The 19,579-nt window shown below is 40.0% G+C and overlaps 1 protein-coding gene across 2 annotated transcripts in view; it reads left to right on the plus strand.

Moving 5' to 3' along the window:
• LOC109982366 (inactive N-acetylated-alpha-linked acidic dipeptidase-like protein 2) overlaps positions 1-19,579 on the plus strand; it is a 504,674-nt gene that overhangs the window by 366,734 nt on the left and 118,361 nt on the right. For both annotated transcript variants that reach the window (XM_065956060.1, XM_065956061.1), the window contains one exon: positions 3,048-3,194. In XM_065956060.1, coding sequence (XP_065812132.1) covers positions 3,048-3,194 — 147 coding nt within the window. The remainder of the gene's footprint in view (positions 1-3,047; positions 3,195-19,579) is intronic.

The raw sequence follows: 19,579 nt of genomic DNA on the forward strand, positions 1-19,579 counted from the left end.
TGCTATATGGGGGGTCCTTGGCGTGCCAACGTTTGGGAACCATGGTAAAACCATGGTGGCCATGCATGATATAAGTGAAATTATTCAGACATGCTGTTAGTACGTATTTTCAAGAATTCATTCATCTTGATAATTTTGTGTTTAAGGGTCATTCTTCTTTTGGGTCTGTGAAGCTGTAACCTTATATCATAAAACATCTAAATTGCAGCAGATCTTTATTTGGATAGGAGCCAACCACATGCTCTTTGCTAGACTAAAGTGTGCGTCTGTTACGTATACAAATCATGTTCAAGTCAAGGGGTTCTTTATTTCTTTATAGTGATGGTCCCAAATGGAAAGGAATTCCATTTGTGGGCTGTACCTTCTAGCAGAATATAAGCACCACTGTGTGATGAAGATTTGGCCACATTTGTCAGATCTTGGTCAGATGATTTTCAGCATGGGTCAGCAATGATCTGCACTTTGTCAGCCATGTGTGTTTCTGTTTTGTCTGACCTCGGCTGAATAAATCCTAAGATGATCCACAGTCTGTTTCACGATTTCATCATTGAACATTTACTACAGAAACAACAACCACCGAACACATGCATAGTTTCCGGTGTTTGTATTTGACCATAGACTTCATGTACAGCCCTTTTTGCTTGACCTCCGCTCTAACAGGCTTCTGTAAGTGATTGGAAAGAAGAATATGCTAACATTGTGATAAGTCAGCCTTCAGTGGGCAAATGTCCCTCTATGAATCTCGATCACCTTTTAAATTGTGCACACATGAACAAGCATTTATTCCCACCCTGTTAACTCCCACAATTAGCAGACGTAAGTGGGTAATGAAATGCCCTTCATGAATCTTGATGTGCTTGTACATTTTTTTGCCCTTCCAGTCTTTTTTTTTTTTCAAAGTGAACGTGACACTGAGGTACAGGCCGACATGTCGAGGCAAGGTTAAAGGTATTATCATCCGTCCTTTATTTACTGAGGGTGGGAATGCGTCAGAGTAGAGGTTAATGTTTAAAAAAGCAACAGAAAGAGAGAAAATACACTAGAAAAAGATGATGACGGTGTGCCAGTGACAGTAGAGGGGATGATTGGACAGCAGAGCTCTCTCCTTGACAGACTTTGAAAAAAACAATTTAATTACCGGTAACTGCAATGTGACAGAAAAACATGGAAACGTCGGACGGGCACAGTGGATTTGGACAGTTAAGATAAGCTTCTATTGATTGACTGCTGACTTCTGTTTTCCGACACCATGACTCTGGTCTCAACACTTTTCTTTACAGCAGCCTTGTTGTGCCTTCAGTCTGGAATAACACCAGAAAGCGGTCAACTGTGGAGAAACGTGACAACAGCTTGGATTGTTGTAATTAGGCACAAACCAAACGTTAATAACAACCTCCTCTTACCATTTTCAATCTCAGCGCTATTTATTTAGCCTAATTAAGGCTTGTCCTTGCTTATTTTGAATGGCTTTGGTGTTCAAACAACTTCTATCATTTTTTAATGGCTTAAAAAAAATTGCTTTTCTCCCTGATTAGCACAACACCTACTGAGCATCCACAAACTGAAACACTCATTAAATCAACAATGCATTTTTAAATCCATTTTCTATAAAATAAAAGTTTCTAAAAGTTTCCTTTTATATTCATTGGATGCTAATACACTATACATCCTTACTTATTGTCGATTGTGAGTATGTTTAATTAAAGTTTGGCTTAACCCTAGCCTATCACACCTTCCTGAATGAACAAGGAAGCAAAGAGGTCCAAATGTTTCTCAAAGTGTAGTTAATAGAAGCCACAGCAAATGTGAAGTTTAAGCAAGGATATGCATATTGCCACATCAAGTTTACGTCTACATAAATCTATCAGTGCTATGTTGAAGCCTTAATATTGTATTTTTTTGGGGGGGGGGCTTTTTGTGCCTTTAATTGAGAGATAGGACAGTGGATAGAGTCGGACATCAGGGAGAGAGAGAGTGGGGAATGACATGTGAGAAGGGAGCCACAGGCTGGATTTGAACCCGGGCCGCCAGCTTGGAAGACTACAGCCTCCATACATGGGGCGCGCGCGCACTAACCACTGCGCCACCAGCGCCCCGATATTGTATATTTAAGTCAACAGTGTTGAGGCTGTTTTTATCATTTAAAAAGGCTGTGTGGTTGTTGTGTACCACATACCACACAGCCTTTTTAAATGATAAATGCTAAATGGGCTGTACTGACCACTCAAAACACTTTTACATCACGTCACATTCACCCATTCATACCACTGTTGGCAGAGGCTGCTACATAAAGTGCCCATCAACTTTACATATTTACAGACTGCTGGCTATGCCCTCTGGAACAATTTGGGGTTCAGTGTTTTGCCCAAGAACACTTCGACTGCAGAAGCCTGCATTATTTAATCGCCAATTGTGTGACTTCCAACGAAACGCCATGACCTTCATTTGCACCTTGCTAACCTCTGTTTAACTCCTGAACACTTAAATGTTAACACACATAATATAACTCATATAATCAATCCACATTTGTTTGCTTCTTGAAATTGAAATTTAATTTGAAAAAAGGCCAAACTACACACACTCTCTCTCTTGGGCACCTGACCAATTAGTGTCCAGTGTAAAAAGTGTATGGGCTTTTTAGGTAGGTTAGAATTCAGTTCTATCTCAACCAGTTTTCTTGCCCGCTTCCATCGCTGCAACACCTTTTGGTTTGCTGTTTGCCTGGCAGACCGAAGGGCATCCAAAACGGCCATGTGGGGGTCCCTTAAAACCGCCTACCTTCTCTGGTCCAAACAAATCCAGACCATTCAGGACCAGAATCTAAACTTAGAAGGAGGACATACTGGCTGCTGCATTGTTGTTAGAGAATCTAGCACTTCAACCTAGCATGTTTCTTTAATGTCTGATCATATAGTAAGGTCACTTGATGATTTCATTCAGTAGATATCTTACAAATTGGACCTTTAACTACACCTGTCTGTGGCCTTTTCTTTTTCATCCTGTGTACTTCATTTATCACACTATCTTTCTTTTCTTCCCTCCTTCAGAGACAGTTGCTGAGTTGCATTCGTGGTGGAAACTGCCCTGGACCCAATGTGAGCTCGCTGCAGTTGCCGGGAGATGTGAACTTCTTCGCCAACCAACTTGCTGTTCCCACGATGGAGTTTGCCTTTGAGCAGACTAAAGCAGAAGAGGTACACCCAAGCAAAAAACACAACATTATTAAATTCATCTGCTCCCATTTCTCTTATAGAACACCATCTGTTTCCAAACCACCGTCTAATTAACTTTCTTGAGCAGTAAACTAAGCAGTAACACCACTGTGCAGCGGCTGAGCTACTCCCAAAACGCTGTCACACTTTGAGTTTCTTTGTTTTTGTATGTGATGTGAACAGATTCAAGTGGATAAACTGATGAGTGTGCCAATGTTCAACACGTGTTTTTCATGATCTCTAGATTACAAAAAGCTCTTTCTGTTAAGATACACACTCACCTGTCAGTAGTCTTTGTTATATCACATTTTGATATTTTGAATAATATCATCTTTATGACCTGGGATTTGATTAAAACCATCTTTAAGCTATGAGACAGAAAATACTTTAAAGATTGAATAAAATGTAAATCATTTACAACCTAAGCTTGACACACTTTTGAATATGTCTCTTTGAAAGCAGCAAACGCTGCTCAATGAGCTCCCAAATTATGCATACCCCCATTTACTTCCATTAAAAATGCAGTATTGATGTTTGTTGTACTGCCTTGGGGTGGAAACCCAGAGATTTGGCCCCAGCAAGTCAGCCCATTCAAATTTGGAACTTCTGACTAGGACGGCAACTTTGAGCTTAATTAGCGCTTCATGATGTTTATCTGCCCCCCAGGCATCTTCTCAAACTGAAAATAATAGGTAGTGGAGGATGAAATCCACAGAACTGGCTGTAGGATGAGAAATTAAGCCCCAACATGATTTGCAGACAGCCTGATAGCACAAATGGGCTTGACCCTGCTAGGGGAAAGTCAATTTTGTATATATTAGCATTATCGTAATAGCATTTACACTGGACTGTTATGCTAAACCTTTGGGTAATCCCATTTGCTGTATTGGTTAAATACTTAAATGAGACATTACGAAATATCAGGTTGGACATAAAGTAGAGAAATCTGAAAAAAGTTGTATTTGGGATTCAACAAGTGCAATGAAGACTGATAAGGTGTGACCTAAATCTTTGATTGCAAACATTTCCCTCCTTGACATGACGCTGTTAAGCGCTTGTTAATCGTGTTCTTCTCACTCCACTCAAAATTGAATTTAATATTTGTCAAAAATATATCATTTAAAAACCTCAGTGGCACCGATAGCGGTCATTTCCTTAGTATACCTCCAGGCCTAAACGTAGAACCAAACATCACTCTGAGAGTTTCTAGCCAGTTTGGACCGATTTTCTTCCCCGGAGATGCTTGTTGAATCCAGGCCTGGTTAAGTTAAATCTTAGATGATGGACTCAGCCGTAAGGAGAAAGGTCAAACATCCTGTTGGCAAAGTAGGCATGAAGAGCAGAAGGTAATATGTTGGATCTGTGACCTGCATGCTTTATCACATCAAAAGAACTTCTCCTCCCAACAGAGTTCTCTCCTCTTAGCTAGAGGGACCGTCTGTCGACATGAAGTTACATTTGTATAATGTATGGACAGTTATGTAACAGATGTGTGGTGTCAGATAAAAAAAAAACAACATCAGTATTGCATCACTGTTATATTTAGCTAAGCCTATAGGGAAATGTTTTATTGCTACAAAGGTTGTCGGTTGCCAGTCTGTAGCAAATAGTCTCCCAACACTGAGTGTTCTGGCAAAGTTCACCCAACGGGGCCAAAAAGTACAATTTTAAAGGTGGATGTCAAAACACCTAAAAAAAATTAATCGCTTTTTGTCAAGTTGTTTTATTTTGTTTGTCAAAATAAACACAACTGGAGCTGAAATGTTAACAGAATTGTCAACTTATCAAATACTTGATTATTCTTATAAATGTTTTCCTCCAAACAATTAAGCACATACTGAAGTATTGTTCTTTTGTTTCCCCACAATGCCACACTACCTGTGTTGTCCTGGTGAATAGACCTCTAAAAGGAAGTATTTGAGTTCTGAGACTCAGTTTTTAATTAGTGGAAAATGACAAACTGGAACCTTGAGCATGGTGAGAAGTCCTTTAAATATGTTTGCTGCTTAAAGAAAAAAGGTGGGGTTTTTTTCAGTTTTGTTTTAATCTGGTCCAATCATAATGCCACTCAATGTTCCCAGTCAGCTTTGTGCCTCTGTCTGAAATTCTGACATAAATTGTAAGTCTTGCTTCTAGTTCCCACAATATGTTTGAGCAACTTTGGTATGTATGGAGGACAAATGGTGCGAAAGACATCTAAGAGCATTTGTCTGCCTTTATATGGGGATACATTTCTTATTTTCATTGTTGCCAGTGTGCCTTTCCACGTTGGATTTGCTTTGTGTGAAAGAGCTCTTGTGTAATCATGACCAACATGGGAACTTATATAAGTGGCAGTATTTCTATCACAACCAAAGTTGATTGAAAATGGATTATTATGTCAAACACTATTCTCGATCAAAAATTCAAGTTGATTGATAAAACTGACCCTTCCTCCTGGACTTTCATACTATTATCTTACCTGTATGGGGTTTCTCTGGCTTCCCTCCACATGACATGTGCTTTAGGTTATTTGGTGACACTGCCCTCATCTGAATATGATCGACTGCTCTCTTGCTCTGGCAGTACCCCGCTTCTTGTCTAGTGTTACCTTGAGATTGGCTCCAGCCCCCCTAGACTGTCTGAGTCACGATAGAACAATAACTCGATGTTAGAGATGACGATATAACCAAGGGGCTTCCAAAACAGCCATGTGGGGGGCGCCTTCAAAACCACCTACCTTCTCTGGTCCAAACAAATCCAGACCATTCAGGACCAGAATCTAAGCTTAGAAGGAGGACATACTGGCTGCTGCATTGTTGTCAGCGAAGCTAGTACTTCAACCTAGCATGTTTCTTTAATGTCTGATCATATAGTAAGGTCACTTGATGATTTCATTCAGTAGATATCTTACAAATTGGACCTTTAACTCTTCAGCTGGTTTCATTGATATATCTGTCAAAGGCAAATATTTGGAAAAAAGGAAAACTATGTTTTCAGCTGAAATATAAAACTTTGGCAGTACACCTCAGATAACATATGAATCTATATTCGTACTCTAATGATCCATAGAGAATGTCATAGCAGACAATTTACTCCAGAAAGATGACTTTACCTTTTGGTGCTTGTAAAAGACAGTGGTCTCTTTTTGGGTAATCAAAACGGAGAGAGCCAAAGACGCCAGAAGACACAGGAGAGTCTTGGGAACTCTTTAAGTTAATTTATCGCAGCAGCTACATATGGCCTCAACCACCGCAAGCACCTTATTGAGCAACTTCTGCCTCTGTGATCCAGCCTTGTTCAGCTGTTGTGACGAACCACTATGTGTGATCTACTGTGTGTGTGATTGTATTCATTCATCCTCATAAGCCCAATAAACACAGTTGTGTTGTTGGTAATGTGTCTGAAAAGCACCAGATGTTGCGTAGCGGCGCCGTAGTGTTCATGACAGGAGTGTGGTTCGTCGAACATTTGTTTTCTCGTTTAGCATCTGTTTTTCTTTCACTCCATGAAAGTTGTCTCCGCTGTAGAGTTACTCTCTCCCACACCATCCTGTGATTATCAACTCCCCGCAATCATTTGACAAAGTTTGTTGTAGAAAGTTTTCACAGTTCTTTAAAGATCACTTGGGCATTTCTAAGCTGTTGTTTCATTCGGAGACTGGAGAAAGAACTGTTTGCTTGTGAGAATCTTGTTTTGTGCACAAAGAATGACATGACTGCAATCAATGTTAGCCATGTGAGCAATTTAACAGTTCTATTATTAGAATTGCATGTGATGTAAGACTTTAATATCCAAGACAACTGCTTCAGTGAAACTTTCTTTACCACTGTGCGAATAATCTGGAAGAGAAACTCCACCAGGTTGGTTCCTTGCGTGGGAGTTGTCTCTGACATGTGTCATCAAGCAGTTGCATTGGCTTTGGGGACACAGGGAAAAAAAAGATGCAGACAGGTCGGCGAGGTGGGAGAAGAATATTTGACATCCCCTCATCTTTGCTGCTCTGTGGTTCAGGGCCACATTTAGGTTCAGGCGAGGAGAGCTAAGGATTAATAGACCAAGAGGGATCTTCATCTTGACTTTGGCATGTACTCTTTGGACTGTAAGCCATTACAGCAGCTCCCTCCAGACAATTATAGTCCTCCAAAAATGTCCAGGGCTGTGACACCTCCTGCCCTCGAGCCTCATGTCACGTCCTCAGACTTCTCTTTGACAGAATTACTGTCTGGAATATAAATTGATATAAGAGGCAGGTCGGAAAATGACTGTAGATCTATCCACCAAAACAACAACAGTTTTTCTTCACCCTCGACATCAGCAGCAACCACCAAGATCTTTATAGAGATTTTAACCCATGTGACACATAATTTGACAGTCTTTAATGCAAGCTCTGTGGCATTCGGACAGAAGGAAAATATGAAGCTCAAAATAATTGCCCGAATCACTTGACTTGTCTACCTCATGATGACTCCTGAAATGTATTTCGATAGGAGAAGTGTTTATGTGTGTGGATATGTTAACTTCAGGGAAGCAAGATTAGGGAATTAAAGTTTATTTGTGAGCATACACCAAATAATGTTAGAGGATAAAGCACAATAAAGTTGCTATACTATATCAATCAATTCATAACAAGTGTTATCTCGAGATGCTTTACAAAAGAGCATATGAGATAATACGCAGGCACGATTTCTCCTTTGTATTCCTCACGTTCATGTTGTCAACATTTCCTTCTGCCAGTCTGATGGCACTGGCTGGACGTCAGAATGTGTTTGTGGGACGACACAATCCGATGGTGGTGGCCGGGCGTCAGGTGGTAGTAGTGCCAGATCACCTCGCTGAAGGTTGGGGGTGACCAAGAGAAGGCCTATATACCTTACTTAATATCAATCAATCATTATTTGTATAGCCCCAATTCATAACAAATGTTATCTCAAGAAACTTTACAAAAAGCAGGTACAAGACCTTACTCTTTGTTATAAATAGCATATTGTGTTTGTTTCCTTTGTCATATTTTTTGTGTAACCAGGGTTGAATTTAGAACATAATGCCTTATCTTCTGCTTTCACCCTAACCCTAACCCTTCGTAAAATCAAGTCCGCTTTAAGGGCTTGCTGCAGAACACACCCACTCAAAAAAGCCTGTTTTTACAGCAGAAGTTATCATGTTTACAACCTGGTTCTAACAACAAAGTTGGACTGGCTAGCTCATATCTCCACCGGCACATACTGTACAGATGGTAAGATTTTTATTTTTTTTATGTCGTCTGTTTTGTTTTTATGAAGGATAAGTGTTTCACAGTAAGGTGCGTAGCTGATCTGATTGACAGGCGGGCGCGATGTAATGGTTTGTCAAGAGGCTTAAAACCCGCCTCAGCTCCAGCTCTCAGCCCATCGTTAGCTTGACGGAAAGTTAGGCTGAGACAGCATTTCGAGCATGGTGAGCGTCATAGATGGGACTCGAAAGCCAATGGGTGACGTCACTCAGTCCAGATGGTGGTCCATTAATATTTACAGTCTATGGGCAAAATGTCATCTTTAGACTTCTTTGAATGTTCAGCCATCCTCACAAGTAACTGACCACCAGAATTATTATTTGTGCATGATATTTGATATTTGTAGGCTGGCATTTTAAACTAACTCAAAAATTCTTCAATCAGTGTGTCTTTGTGCACCAGTGATCTGATTTAAATGACATGACTTGTGTCAACATTAAGGCAAGGACCTTTGTCAGTAGTTTTGATATGCTCAAATGTGACTGATTTTCAGGTTTTGAAAATGTGGAACTGGGTCCTAACTGTAAGCGGGTTTGTTCCCCAACTATCTCAGCATGTATTTTTTTTTTAATTTCAACATAGAACAGAGTTAACCTTACCTCACCTGTCCCACAGTTATTCCGTGTTGAGCACTGGATTCAGAGAGCTTTCGAGCCCACAGTGTGATCAAGCACTTGTCTGCTGAATGAGTGGCAGTGGAGTGAAAGTATGATGCATATCTCATATACAGCTGTAAACATCTCATTTAACGCAAAATTGACAAGCTGCTTTGAATTTGGCAGCAATTCCATCACGCCAGTTCTCCAGGAGCACATCACGTCTTTATTTATCATTGCCTCTTGCAGCAGAAATACCAGTTTATGACACCAATTTACAGTGTCATTTGTCCATTTCAAATGGTATTCCTCAGCCTCCATGTTGGGCTGTAAAACACAGTAAATCAGAGTCTTGTTTAGTGGCAGTAGATACCTGATCTAACCGTCCTGGAAGTCTGTAGCTGACGAGAATCGATATTACATTTGCATCCAGCTCACCCCAACACAGCTGTCAGGCCAAACCCCCCTCAGTGCTTCAAATGATCACACAGGCTAGGTAGGGTACACACACTCACACTAACCACATATGCATATCTCCATCTGACACATCTTACTTCAGGGAAATTCCATCTCCAACTTTGAAGATGGGGATGAGTGAGGGTAAGGGGGCATGAGAATGAAGTCTGTAGAGAGGAAGGAGGAAACGGGGCGAGAGTGTGGAGAAGGGAGAAGGTGGTGAAGTAAAAGTAAGATGATGGCTCCTTAACATCAATAAATCATTACCATATTAAATTTGAGACATTAGCCTAATGAGGACTCGAGAGACATCCCGGTCTCTTGAGTCCTCTTCTCTTCCCTTTTAGCTTGGTTTTCATGGAAATGAGCAAGATGATTGTAAAGTTTAAAAAAAGAAGAGTGCTCTATCTATGACCATCAGGGTTCTTTCAGACTTAATTAAGGTCCTCAAGTGCCACAGAAGACACTACACAACAGGTGTCACTGTCTGAATGTAACACATTTACAGATGTAAAGTTCTCTGCATGTTTAAGGACTACTAAACATGCAGATAGGCCCAACTCCAAAAACACGTGCATGGTCCTCGGAGACTCTCCTTTCCATCATGGTTTATGGTTATTCACTTCCTGTTCTCCCTCACTCGCTCTTAAAAATAAACTCTTCCACTGAGGCCCTCTTACAGAGCTAGAGCGTGTCCGCTGAAGACTGGATTTAAAGCATTTTGTTTTTGCAGTTGTTTCCTGTGTATGTTTGGCGTTTATGTATTCACAGTGCTGTTGATGCAGTTGTTTCAGCTTGGAGCACTTTAGGTTTTATTACAATAGAGTACTAAAGGCTAACATGAGCTAAAAAGACAGTCACTTCAGACAAATCTGAGATATTGTTGCAGGCGCACACTTTCAGATGTACATTATTAGGATCAGTTAAGGAAGTCCAGCTGAAGCCTACGCTTCTTACACTGCAGAATAACAACACAAAAGGCTGTCGACATCATGTCCCTTCACAGTCCTTACATATTCAGATATATAGAAGGCAAGTGCTTCTTTACTGACCCCTAGAGTCACTTGATTTGCATTAAATGGTAAATGGCCTTGAGCTTTTATAGCGCTTTTCTAGTCTTCTGACTACTCAAAGCGATTTTACACAGCAGGTCACACCTACTCATTCACACACTGATGGTAGAGGCTGTTATGTAAAGTGGTCATAAGAAGTAACTAATCCCATTCATACACAATCATACGCCACAGACGAAGCAGCGGGAGCATTCGGGGTTAAGTGTCTTGCCCAAGGACACATCAGACATGTAGATGCAGGAGCCAGGGATCGAACCCCCAACCTTCTGGTTGAGAGACGACCAAATCTAACAACTTTGGCTGATATAAAAGCCGGTAGCAGACAGTCAGCACTCAGGAGATACAGACTGGACTTGTTTGTCTGATGCTGCTGCCATGCTTACTTGGAAGTCAATTCCATCCATCATGTGTGAACACAGAATCAGAAGCTTTTACTCCGACATCCAAGGAAGGCTTTTATCTATTTATGGATGTTGCTTCTTTTGCAACTTCAGTCAATGTCAGTGTTATTTCCTGTAGTTGTCCATATGAGTGTCTGCATTAAGGATTCCTACTAGTGTGTTTGCAGACCCATATTAGAAAGAGCTGACTTAGTTTGTTAGATTCTTTCTTATTTGATTGACAAACCTTTTTTTAGAAGTGATTGTTTGTTTGAGGAATGGGGGTTTATTCACAGAAGTCCAGGTCTTTGAAGTAATTGACATAAGGAACATTACAAGCGTAACATGACATTTGTTTTAAATTGAATCTTTTGAGAGATGCTCAAACAGTAAACTTCTCTTTTCATCCATCCCTTCCGTAAATATAACCTCATTACTACTGTGCAAATACTGCAAACATTGGCTGTTGTCTCTTAATCTTGAGTCCAACCTCAGGAGCTTCTTTAGTAAAGGGGAGTAAAGGGTCCCTCCTTTGTTTTCTGTTTCTATCAAGCTCCAAGCATCGATTAAGATTGGACAAATCAGTCTGCATATGTGTCAAAAAGGCTTCTAAATACTGCAAGTTATCAATCCTGAAAGCCCTCAACCAAAATTGATGTGCTCTAAAAGAGATGCATGTTTTTGCTCAAACGTTTTAAAGCCCAAAACTCACATTGTAAACAAACTCCTAAAGTCCCTCCGCCTGCTTAAGGGGCTCTAGCCTCCAAAATGGGGCGCGACCTAACCGCTAGGCCATCTGCGCTCCAACTTTATCTTTGTCTTGGATTAAAGGTAGAACCGCTAAACACACAACTGTAATACTTATGTTACAGCTCTGATGGTGGTGTTGACCACCTGAGTGAGTTTACCCACCATGTCATTATTACTACATCACTGGATGTACTCCCACAGGAATATTTAAATATTTATCTTTTAAGTTTTTTAATCCTCCTATCTGTTTATTGGGCATTCAACTAATTTCCATGTAAACAGACGATAAAGCACAGTCTCACAGTAGCTGACTCAGCAGAAGTGATTTATCGTTGGATGGGCTGTTTGGTCCAGTTAACATTAATGGAGAAAAGTTGATCAGCACTTTGTCTATGCCCTGCATTTAGCTCTTCACACAGTAAAATGATCGTCTAGAAATCTGCTTCCATATTTTCCCAACAAATTTAATGGTTTTTTTTAAATATTTTTTTATGGTCACGTCCCTTAAATGGCCTTTGAGTCACTGTTTATAATGGAGATTAGAGAACGAAATGCTTTTTTTGTTGTTGCTGTTCTTTGAGTCAGCCAGGGGTTATTTAAAGTTGAAGCGATGACTGAAGCTTCAGGAAGCGTGACATTTTGATCAAAGATTTATTTTGTCAGCATGCATTTTTAGCCTTTGATATAAAAGGTAGAGCTAAAAAAAAGCTGTTCTCCTATGATACCGTTTACCTTACATTTCTGTCGACACATCTACCTGCATTTTTACTGCAAATGAAAATCAAAGGAAAGAAACACAGGAGTTTGTAGTCTTAACTGATTATTTGAATTCATCTATTTTAATGTTACATTGAATGTCCTTACCACAGCATTTATTATTTCAATCAACCAATCAGTCTTCATTTTAAGTGTCACCACGGCCATGGTCCCAATACACTACAGAGAATAGATAAGACAAACAACGCAAGCAGGTAGATAAAAGCAAATAAATACAAAATGGATCGTGTTCATATCACCCTTTTAGAGTCCTCAATCCCCTCAAAGTGCTTTCCATTTCACCCTTTAACACACATTTATACACTGCTCACAGGGGCTGCTATAGAAAATCAAATTTATCATTCACACATGCACACATTGATGGCTATGCCTTTATAATTTTGGACTTGAATGCCTTGCCCAGGGTCACAACATCTGGACTGCTGGAGCTTAGAATTGAACTTCTTTTTTTTTTATGGAGACGGCTAAATAGAAAAGTAAAAAATAAATAAATATGATTATTCAATTAAAGAGGAACCTTCTCAAAAAAAAAAATCCAAATTAAATAAACCACCATTTCAGTGATATATTAACATTTTGGAGGTAGCTGCTTGGTAGCATCATTACCTTTAGGAAAATGCTTCACATTTTACAGTCCCAGTTACACATACATAGATCCTATTATAACCAACACAGTTTTCAATACATAGGGCCTGACTTACTAAGGTCCCACCCGAGAAAAGGGAAACCCCAGGTTTAAAATAAAATGTTGGGGAAAAGAGGGAAATAAGAAGACATAAATGTCAATCTTGATATTCTTTAGAATGCAGAGGCTGTGAATGTTCAGTTTTGTTTGGCTATAAATAGGCAAAAATATAGTTTAATCATGGTGTTTCCTGCTGTCATTCCAAACATATGAACATGTTTGGGGGAAAAAATGTGATCTTTATGCCTTCTTTCATTGTGCTTATGTCTCCTCCTAACTACAATAACAGCAGCCTGTTGTGCGTAACACTTTGCTCCTGGATTAGCTCGTTCTTTTCAAAGGTGTTAAATACAGACACCGTCATAATCACCGCAGTTTTTGCCAGGCTTGGTAAATCGCAATGCGTGTACTAACTTAACTTCTTTGTATTTTCTTCTCCCAGTATTTTGCATGCTAGGGCAGAAACGCCCCATATTGCATATTCATTAAGGCAAACGTACTAAATGGTCAATGTGTGTTGTTTTGCTCATATGAAAGACGCAATCCTCACTGCGCGCCGTTAGTAGATCAGATTGCACTTTTTTGGTGGTGGTATCAAGTTTGTACACGTTTTAAGACACGCAAACCTTTAGTAAATCTGGCCCTTAGTGCATTTTCTCTTTCTTGTTTTTTGCTGCAGATTATAACCATGGCATGCCAATCTATGTTCTAGTTGAAACACCTGGCTGCACATTTGTAACATGACAAGTAGTGTTGTACTGGATCCATTTATTGAACGTGAGTGCAGCAGAGCTCAGCTATGAGTAGCTGTACACACGGGTTTACAAGATCACAGGAGAATTACAAGATCGCACGGGACTGAAGAGAAAAACGTGCAAACACGTTGCTCTGTCTTTCCGTGGTTGCTTTGTTGTTAGTTTGGTGTTAGTGTTGACATTATGTTGATAAAGTGATGAAAAATACGATCGCTAGTCTGTATGTTGTGTTTCATTTTGAAATTCACCAGACGCTCTGTGCATTTCCTTGTCTGACTTCAAGTCCGGGTTGTTGTATTCTGTCCAGCTTGATGCGCGCTTTCAGCGTACTCCGTAGAAAATAGACTTGCATTGTATTTGAAACGGAGCAGAGTGTAGTGGCGCTGGTGGCACGCTCCAGAAACGGACCACTGCTCTCGCTGTGGAAACACAATAACTGGCTAGATTGGCAGCGAACTACGGCGTAGTGCGTGGCTCTGACAGAGTTTGTGGAAAGGGGTTAGAGATGCGTGTTACTGATGGTCTGCATCATGAATGAGCAACACATTTCCTGCTGCATCATTTTTCTTGAAAATGGAAAAAATATTGCATAATAAAATGACATAAATATTTGACTTAAACCCACAGCACTGATAACTGCACACCAACCCTCTTTAAACCTCTCACCAGCCTGTTGGTTTGAGGTGGGGTGACTTGTTTGAAGGTTTGACATTCATCACACACTTCAAATTATTCCTCCCTGAAACATCTCTGTTGGAGACGTAGCTGTCACGTCTCCCTCCTGCCAGCCTGACGCATGTCAAAGCTTTGCTGAAGAAAGTTTTACCCTGAATCAGTCTCATCTGTGAGTGTGTGTGTGAGTGACTGGTTTAAAAAAAAAAAAAACTGTTGCCAGATGTTTCATCATTTGTACTTTGAGAACGGACTGTTTTAGGCTTAAACTCACATTGTACAGTTACTTATCAGCTCAGCAGACAGCTGGATTTGCTTGATCTGAGATCCAATAAAGCTTTGATTCACAAAATGCTCATCATAAAAAGTGATAAGTTGTAAGCGCAGAAAGGTTGAAGACAAGGTAAGTCTCTTCTCCTTAATCTTCTCTCTGATCCACTTATCCATATTGTGCATCTCCACCCAACCACCAACGTTACAGTTTATGAAAGGATCTCCATTATCGTTTCCTTCAAGGATGAACCGAGCTTATTAAAAGATAGATCTAATTTTCATACCTGCACCAACTGATGGTTTGAATAACGTACCATCCACCAATTTAACTGACGGAGTCTGAGAAGATGACAGCGTCACTACAAACATTCTGTGAATGATCCCACAGTTTATCTTAAAGGGAGAAAGCACAACATTTTACAGACAAATATAGCAAAAAGAAAGTATATCCTCTGTAAATATCTCTCTGAGTCATGACTGTCTACAATGAGTGAGAACCTCGAGTCCTGCTAGCTGTTTTGTTATCGGTGCCGTGTTTACATCATGTTTACATGGACGAGAAGGCTCCTCCCCTTGTGTATAAAAGCTGTTTAAGTTAAGGACTAGAGAAAAGAAGAATAACACACTCACTGCGTATTTTGATGTTAGATCGTGGTCATTCTGTGTCAGTTTACATGCAATGTAAAAAAATCAGAATGTACGAGCTAACTAAAGTGTGCTAACATTACCTTGCTAACACAACAATGCAGGCCACAGGCAATTGCAGCTCGAGCCAAGAACAAGTTTGTCCACCGCTTGTGCTTCATGGTGCTATAGTTATGGTGCATTCTAAAAAAATAAGACTGTTCTTTGCTTACATTATAAATGTCATTTTAACTATCTTGACACATGAGTATTTCATTAATGATCTGATTTTTTGTTGTTATTGCAGTATGGTAGCTTCTTACAAATTCATTTGGATTTTTTTTTTTTCCATTTTCTTTAAAAAAAAGAGTCTGGCCAAAAAGTTGAAAGCACATCTAAAAGATGTATGACGATGGTGCAAAATCAGAATCTCGGGAAAGGGACGGTTGTATTGTTGTCTACAACAGTCTGGTTTCCATTTTATAGTCCAAGCAGAACAGACAGCTATTTGAGCAGGCATTGGTTGTCTGCAGGAAAACAAAAGACCTAAGGAGGTGAAACACACAGGTGAAAACACAATTTAAAAACCATATGAAAATATAGTAGTTTTACATCATCTAATGAACTATATGGATCAGAAAGCATTTCTAAATTCTGTCACATATTATGCAAAATCCACTTTACCATGTTTTTCTAACACTAATATGTTGTAGCGCCTGCAGAGTCAGAACCCCCTTTCTACACACCTTCATTCACTGCTTCCTCCCTCATCCACCCACATTCATCTCACACTCCAATGGAAAACAGCCACAGTGCCCGCGAAGTCTGAATCCATCCTCCAGGAAGGGCATTTGTACAGGTGCAAGTCACCGATGATGGAGCAGAGAGTCATTGAAAGAAAGTCAGTGAAGGAGAAGTGTTACCTCGGCATAGAGCGTGTTTGAAAGTCCGTGTTATATCCGTTTTGTGTGACATCTTCGTCGCTGGAGGTCTGTTGCAGTCAGGCCCGATTCCCGGTTGGATTTGTTTATTTCCCTGTTCCTGGCGGATCAGCTGTTCCCTGGAGTCAGGAGATGCCGGTCGCAATCGAGCAAAGCCCAACTCTGACTCTGACTACTGACTGACTTAAAAACGATGGTACCGTGAGTACCTGGTGTGTCTTTTGTTTGTTTGTGTTTTGATTGTCGCACCGCGGAGTTTGTTTCCTTATTTGTTTTCCAGGCCCGCGGTAAAACCCTGAAGGGAATTTTTGTTTTGTACTTAAACATTGAACTGAACTGTGGGTTGTGGGTATACCAGAGCGGACTTTTGCCGGAAGCGACTGAAGTTTGCTTTAGAAACACAGACTGTGAAACGAGCACACACATTGCGCACATTCATTTTGTTTTGCAGTGTGGTTGATACATGTGATAATATATGTATTTGAAATCGCATTGCTGTTTTGTTTGATTGTTTTGTGGCTCTTGCTTATGTCATATTTTGTGCAGGTTGACTATTTTTTCTTTGCATTTAATTTTTTATTTGTCAGACTTTACTCTGACTGACACCCCAAATTAAAACCTTGTCAAACCCGTTACAATGTGTCCCTAGTCTGTCTACCAACCCCCCCAATTATGAGAAAAGTTCATCCTCTCCGTCATTTGCCTGCTTCACTTTTCAAAAAAAGTGAAGCAGGAAAATGTGTGCTCAAACAGGCCGTTTGGAGACTTCTCCTTCATGACAACACAAAGGGCAGTAACCCCTCCCCCAGGTGGGTGACACTCCCACAGCTAGGTGTTTGTTCTGCCCTCTGAGTCAGCCTTCTCACTGTAAACAATACGGCATCGAGCGAGAAAGCCTAAGCCACCCAAGAACTTCCAGAGAGGGGGCGTGGTCAGACACGGCTCATTTACATTTAAAGCTACAGACACAGAAACAGCCTGTTCTGAGCAGGGCTGAAATAGAGAGGTTAATAGGCATGATCAAATATAGGATCAGAGTGGATTTAGAACAAGAAACTTCACAGACATGGTTCTTGGAGCTCTGCGACTTACTTGAACTCGTTGTAAAATGTTATAATATGTGACCTTTGACCGGGGCACAAAAAAGGCAGTCATGGCCTGTTTATCGCTATCTCTAATGCAGAAAGCTAGAATGTCTGTGTAGGTTGTCAGTCATCCAGGTAATGGTAAATTTGAAGCTTGATCCAAAGGCAACCTGTGTAACCAAGTCCAGTTGTCTTTGGATCAAGCTTCATATCTAAAGCTAGAATGGAAACCTAAAGTATGGGTTGTTGATTACATGTTCCTGTTGCTAAAGCAATTAACACATTAGAGCTACCAATACAGCGTCCATTGATACGTCTTATTTTAAAATAGTGGCCACATAGCAGTATTTTAAGAATTTTCTCAGTGACCACCAGATTAAGGTAAATTTCAAGAATAGGACTAGCTTCTACACTGATTACAACCCAGTACTGAAACCCTTATATCATTTTATATCTTTTTTCAGAGTGCAATATCTTGTTTGCCTTTGGTCTTCATTTTGAGTCCTCTGGCATCTAGTCCTCCTCAGTTTCCTTTTCTCACTCCTCGTCTCTCCTCATTTAAGTACAATTTTACATTTTTCCACCCAGAGAATAAACATTCTGGTATATTTTGACCTTAAGCTGTCAGAGCCACACTTTTAAACAAAAGTCAAGTAGATTTTCCAAAGTGCAATCCATTTCTTATCATCCCCTTAAAATATAGAGTCATCTTATAATGTGCAATACTATGATATATACTACAAATTTGATATAATAGAGATTAATGCCGGCCCAGTAAGGCAAGTAAATCCTATTCAGCAAATAAAAAGAGTAGGTAAACTGATTTAGGGGTTTACCCTCGACTGGATCCCTTAGTTATTAATCTTCATCACTCCTCTCTCCCTGTTGTCCTTCTCTGTTTCTTTCCCTCTTTGTGCCTCATCCACACCAATCTAATAGAGAATTAAAGTTTCTCTCCATCTCTTCCTCACTCTCCTGCGTGAGAAGCACCCAATTCTCTCATACGTATACACATTCACACACACCCTCAACAGATGTTCAGTCCAATCAACTGGATTAGGGGGTTTAGTATGGGTATCAATTACCTCCTCAGGAACAGACAAGGCCAAAATCCTTCCCCCAACCAAACTCCCAGACCCTTTGGAGTCTGTGGAGGAGAGGGTGGAAACTGAAGAGGGCAATTTTTAGGTCCTCTTGAGGGACATGTTTCATTGTGCTGAAAAATTTTCTGAGCAGAAAAATTCTGTTTCATTTCACAGTCAGATTCATGGTTTCTCAGTATCTTTGTACTGTACTGTACTGTACTTTGCTCAGATAGAAACATAATCCATTAGGGTCTAGAGCCCAATCGATTAACATCTAATATCTTTATATTAATATCTGCCAATATTATCATATCAAGTGACTATTGGTATCTGCTCATTTTATCCCAGATATGAGCTGATATTACTAGATTCATTCACCAGTCAAAACCATCTCAATTGAGTTTCACTGTATTGCACTAGATTGCACTCTTTCCCCATCAGAGGGCGCTATATGGATTACAACAAGCATCATCACTCTCCAGAGTGTTAATTTCCAGTGGAGTGACCATCTTGTCTTCCTTATGCTGTATATCTTTTCCACAAGTGTTTGATAACTGCACTTGATAGATCAACACAATGCATGTGTATATCTATATCAATCTCGCTATAGAGATACAACATACAGTAGATCAACAATAGAAATTTGCAGACTTTTCTGTATCTGATTTTTTGTCTTCCTAATATCAATATCTGTATCGGCAGCAAAAATCTCATATCGGTCAGCCGCAATTGTTTTTGCAGAACTTGCCATAGCTTAGAGCAGTGGTGTCCAAACTTTTTTTCTTGCTGGCCAAAATTGTCGTGTTAGAATCGCTCGCAGGCCACAGGTTTTGTTTTTTAAAATATAGTTGAAAAAATAGTATGGCTTTGTAAATCAGAATCAAAAGGCTCGCTAAAGAAACCCTTTAATAAAAGGTAATCAAATATTTTGATTTCTTCGGTCTACTTTAGTTGTTTTTTTCTC

The sequence above is a fragment of the Labrus bergylta genome, chromosome 6, assembly GCF_963930695.1.
Source record: "Labrus bergylta chromosome 6, fLabBer1.1, whole genome shotgun sequence".
Taxonomy (NCBI): Eukaryota; Metazoa; Chordata; class Actinopteri; order Labriformes; family Labridae; genus Labrus; species Labrus bergylta.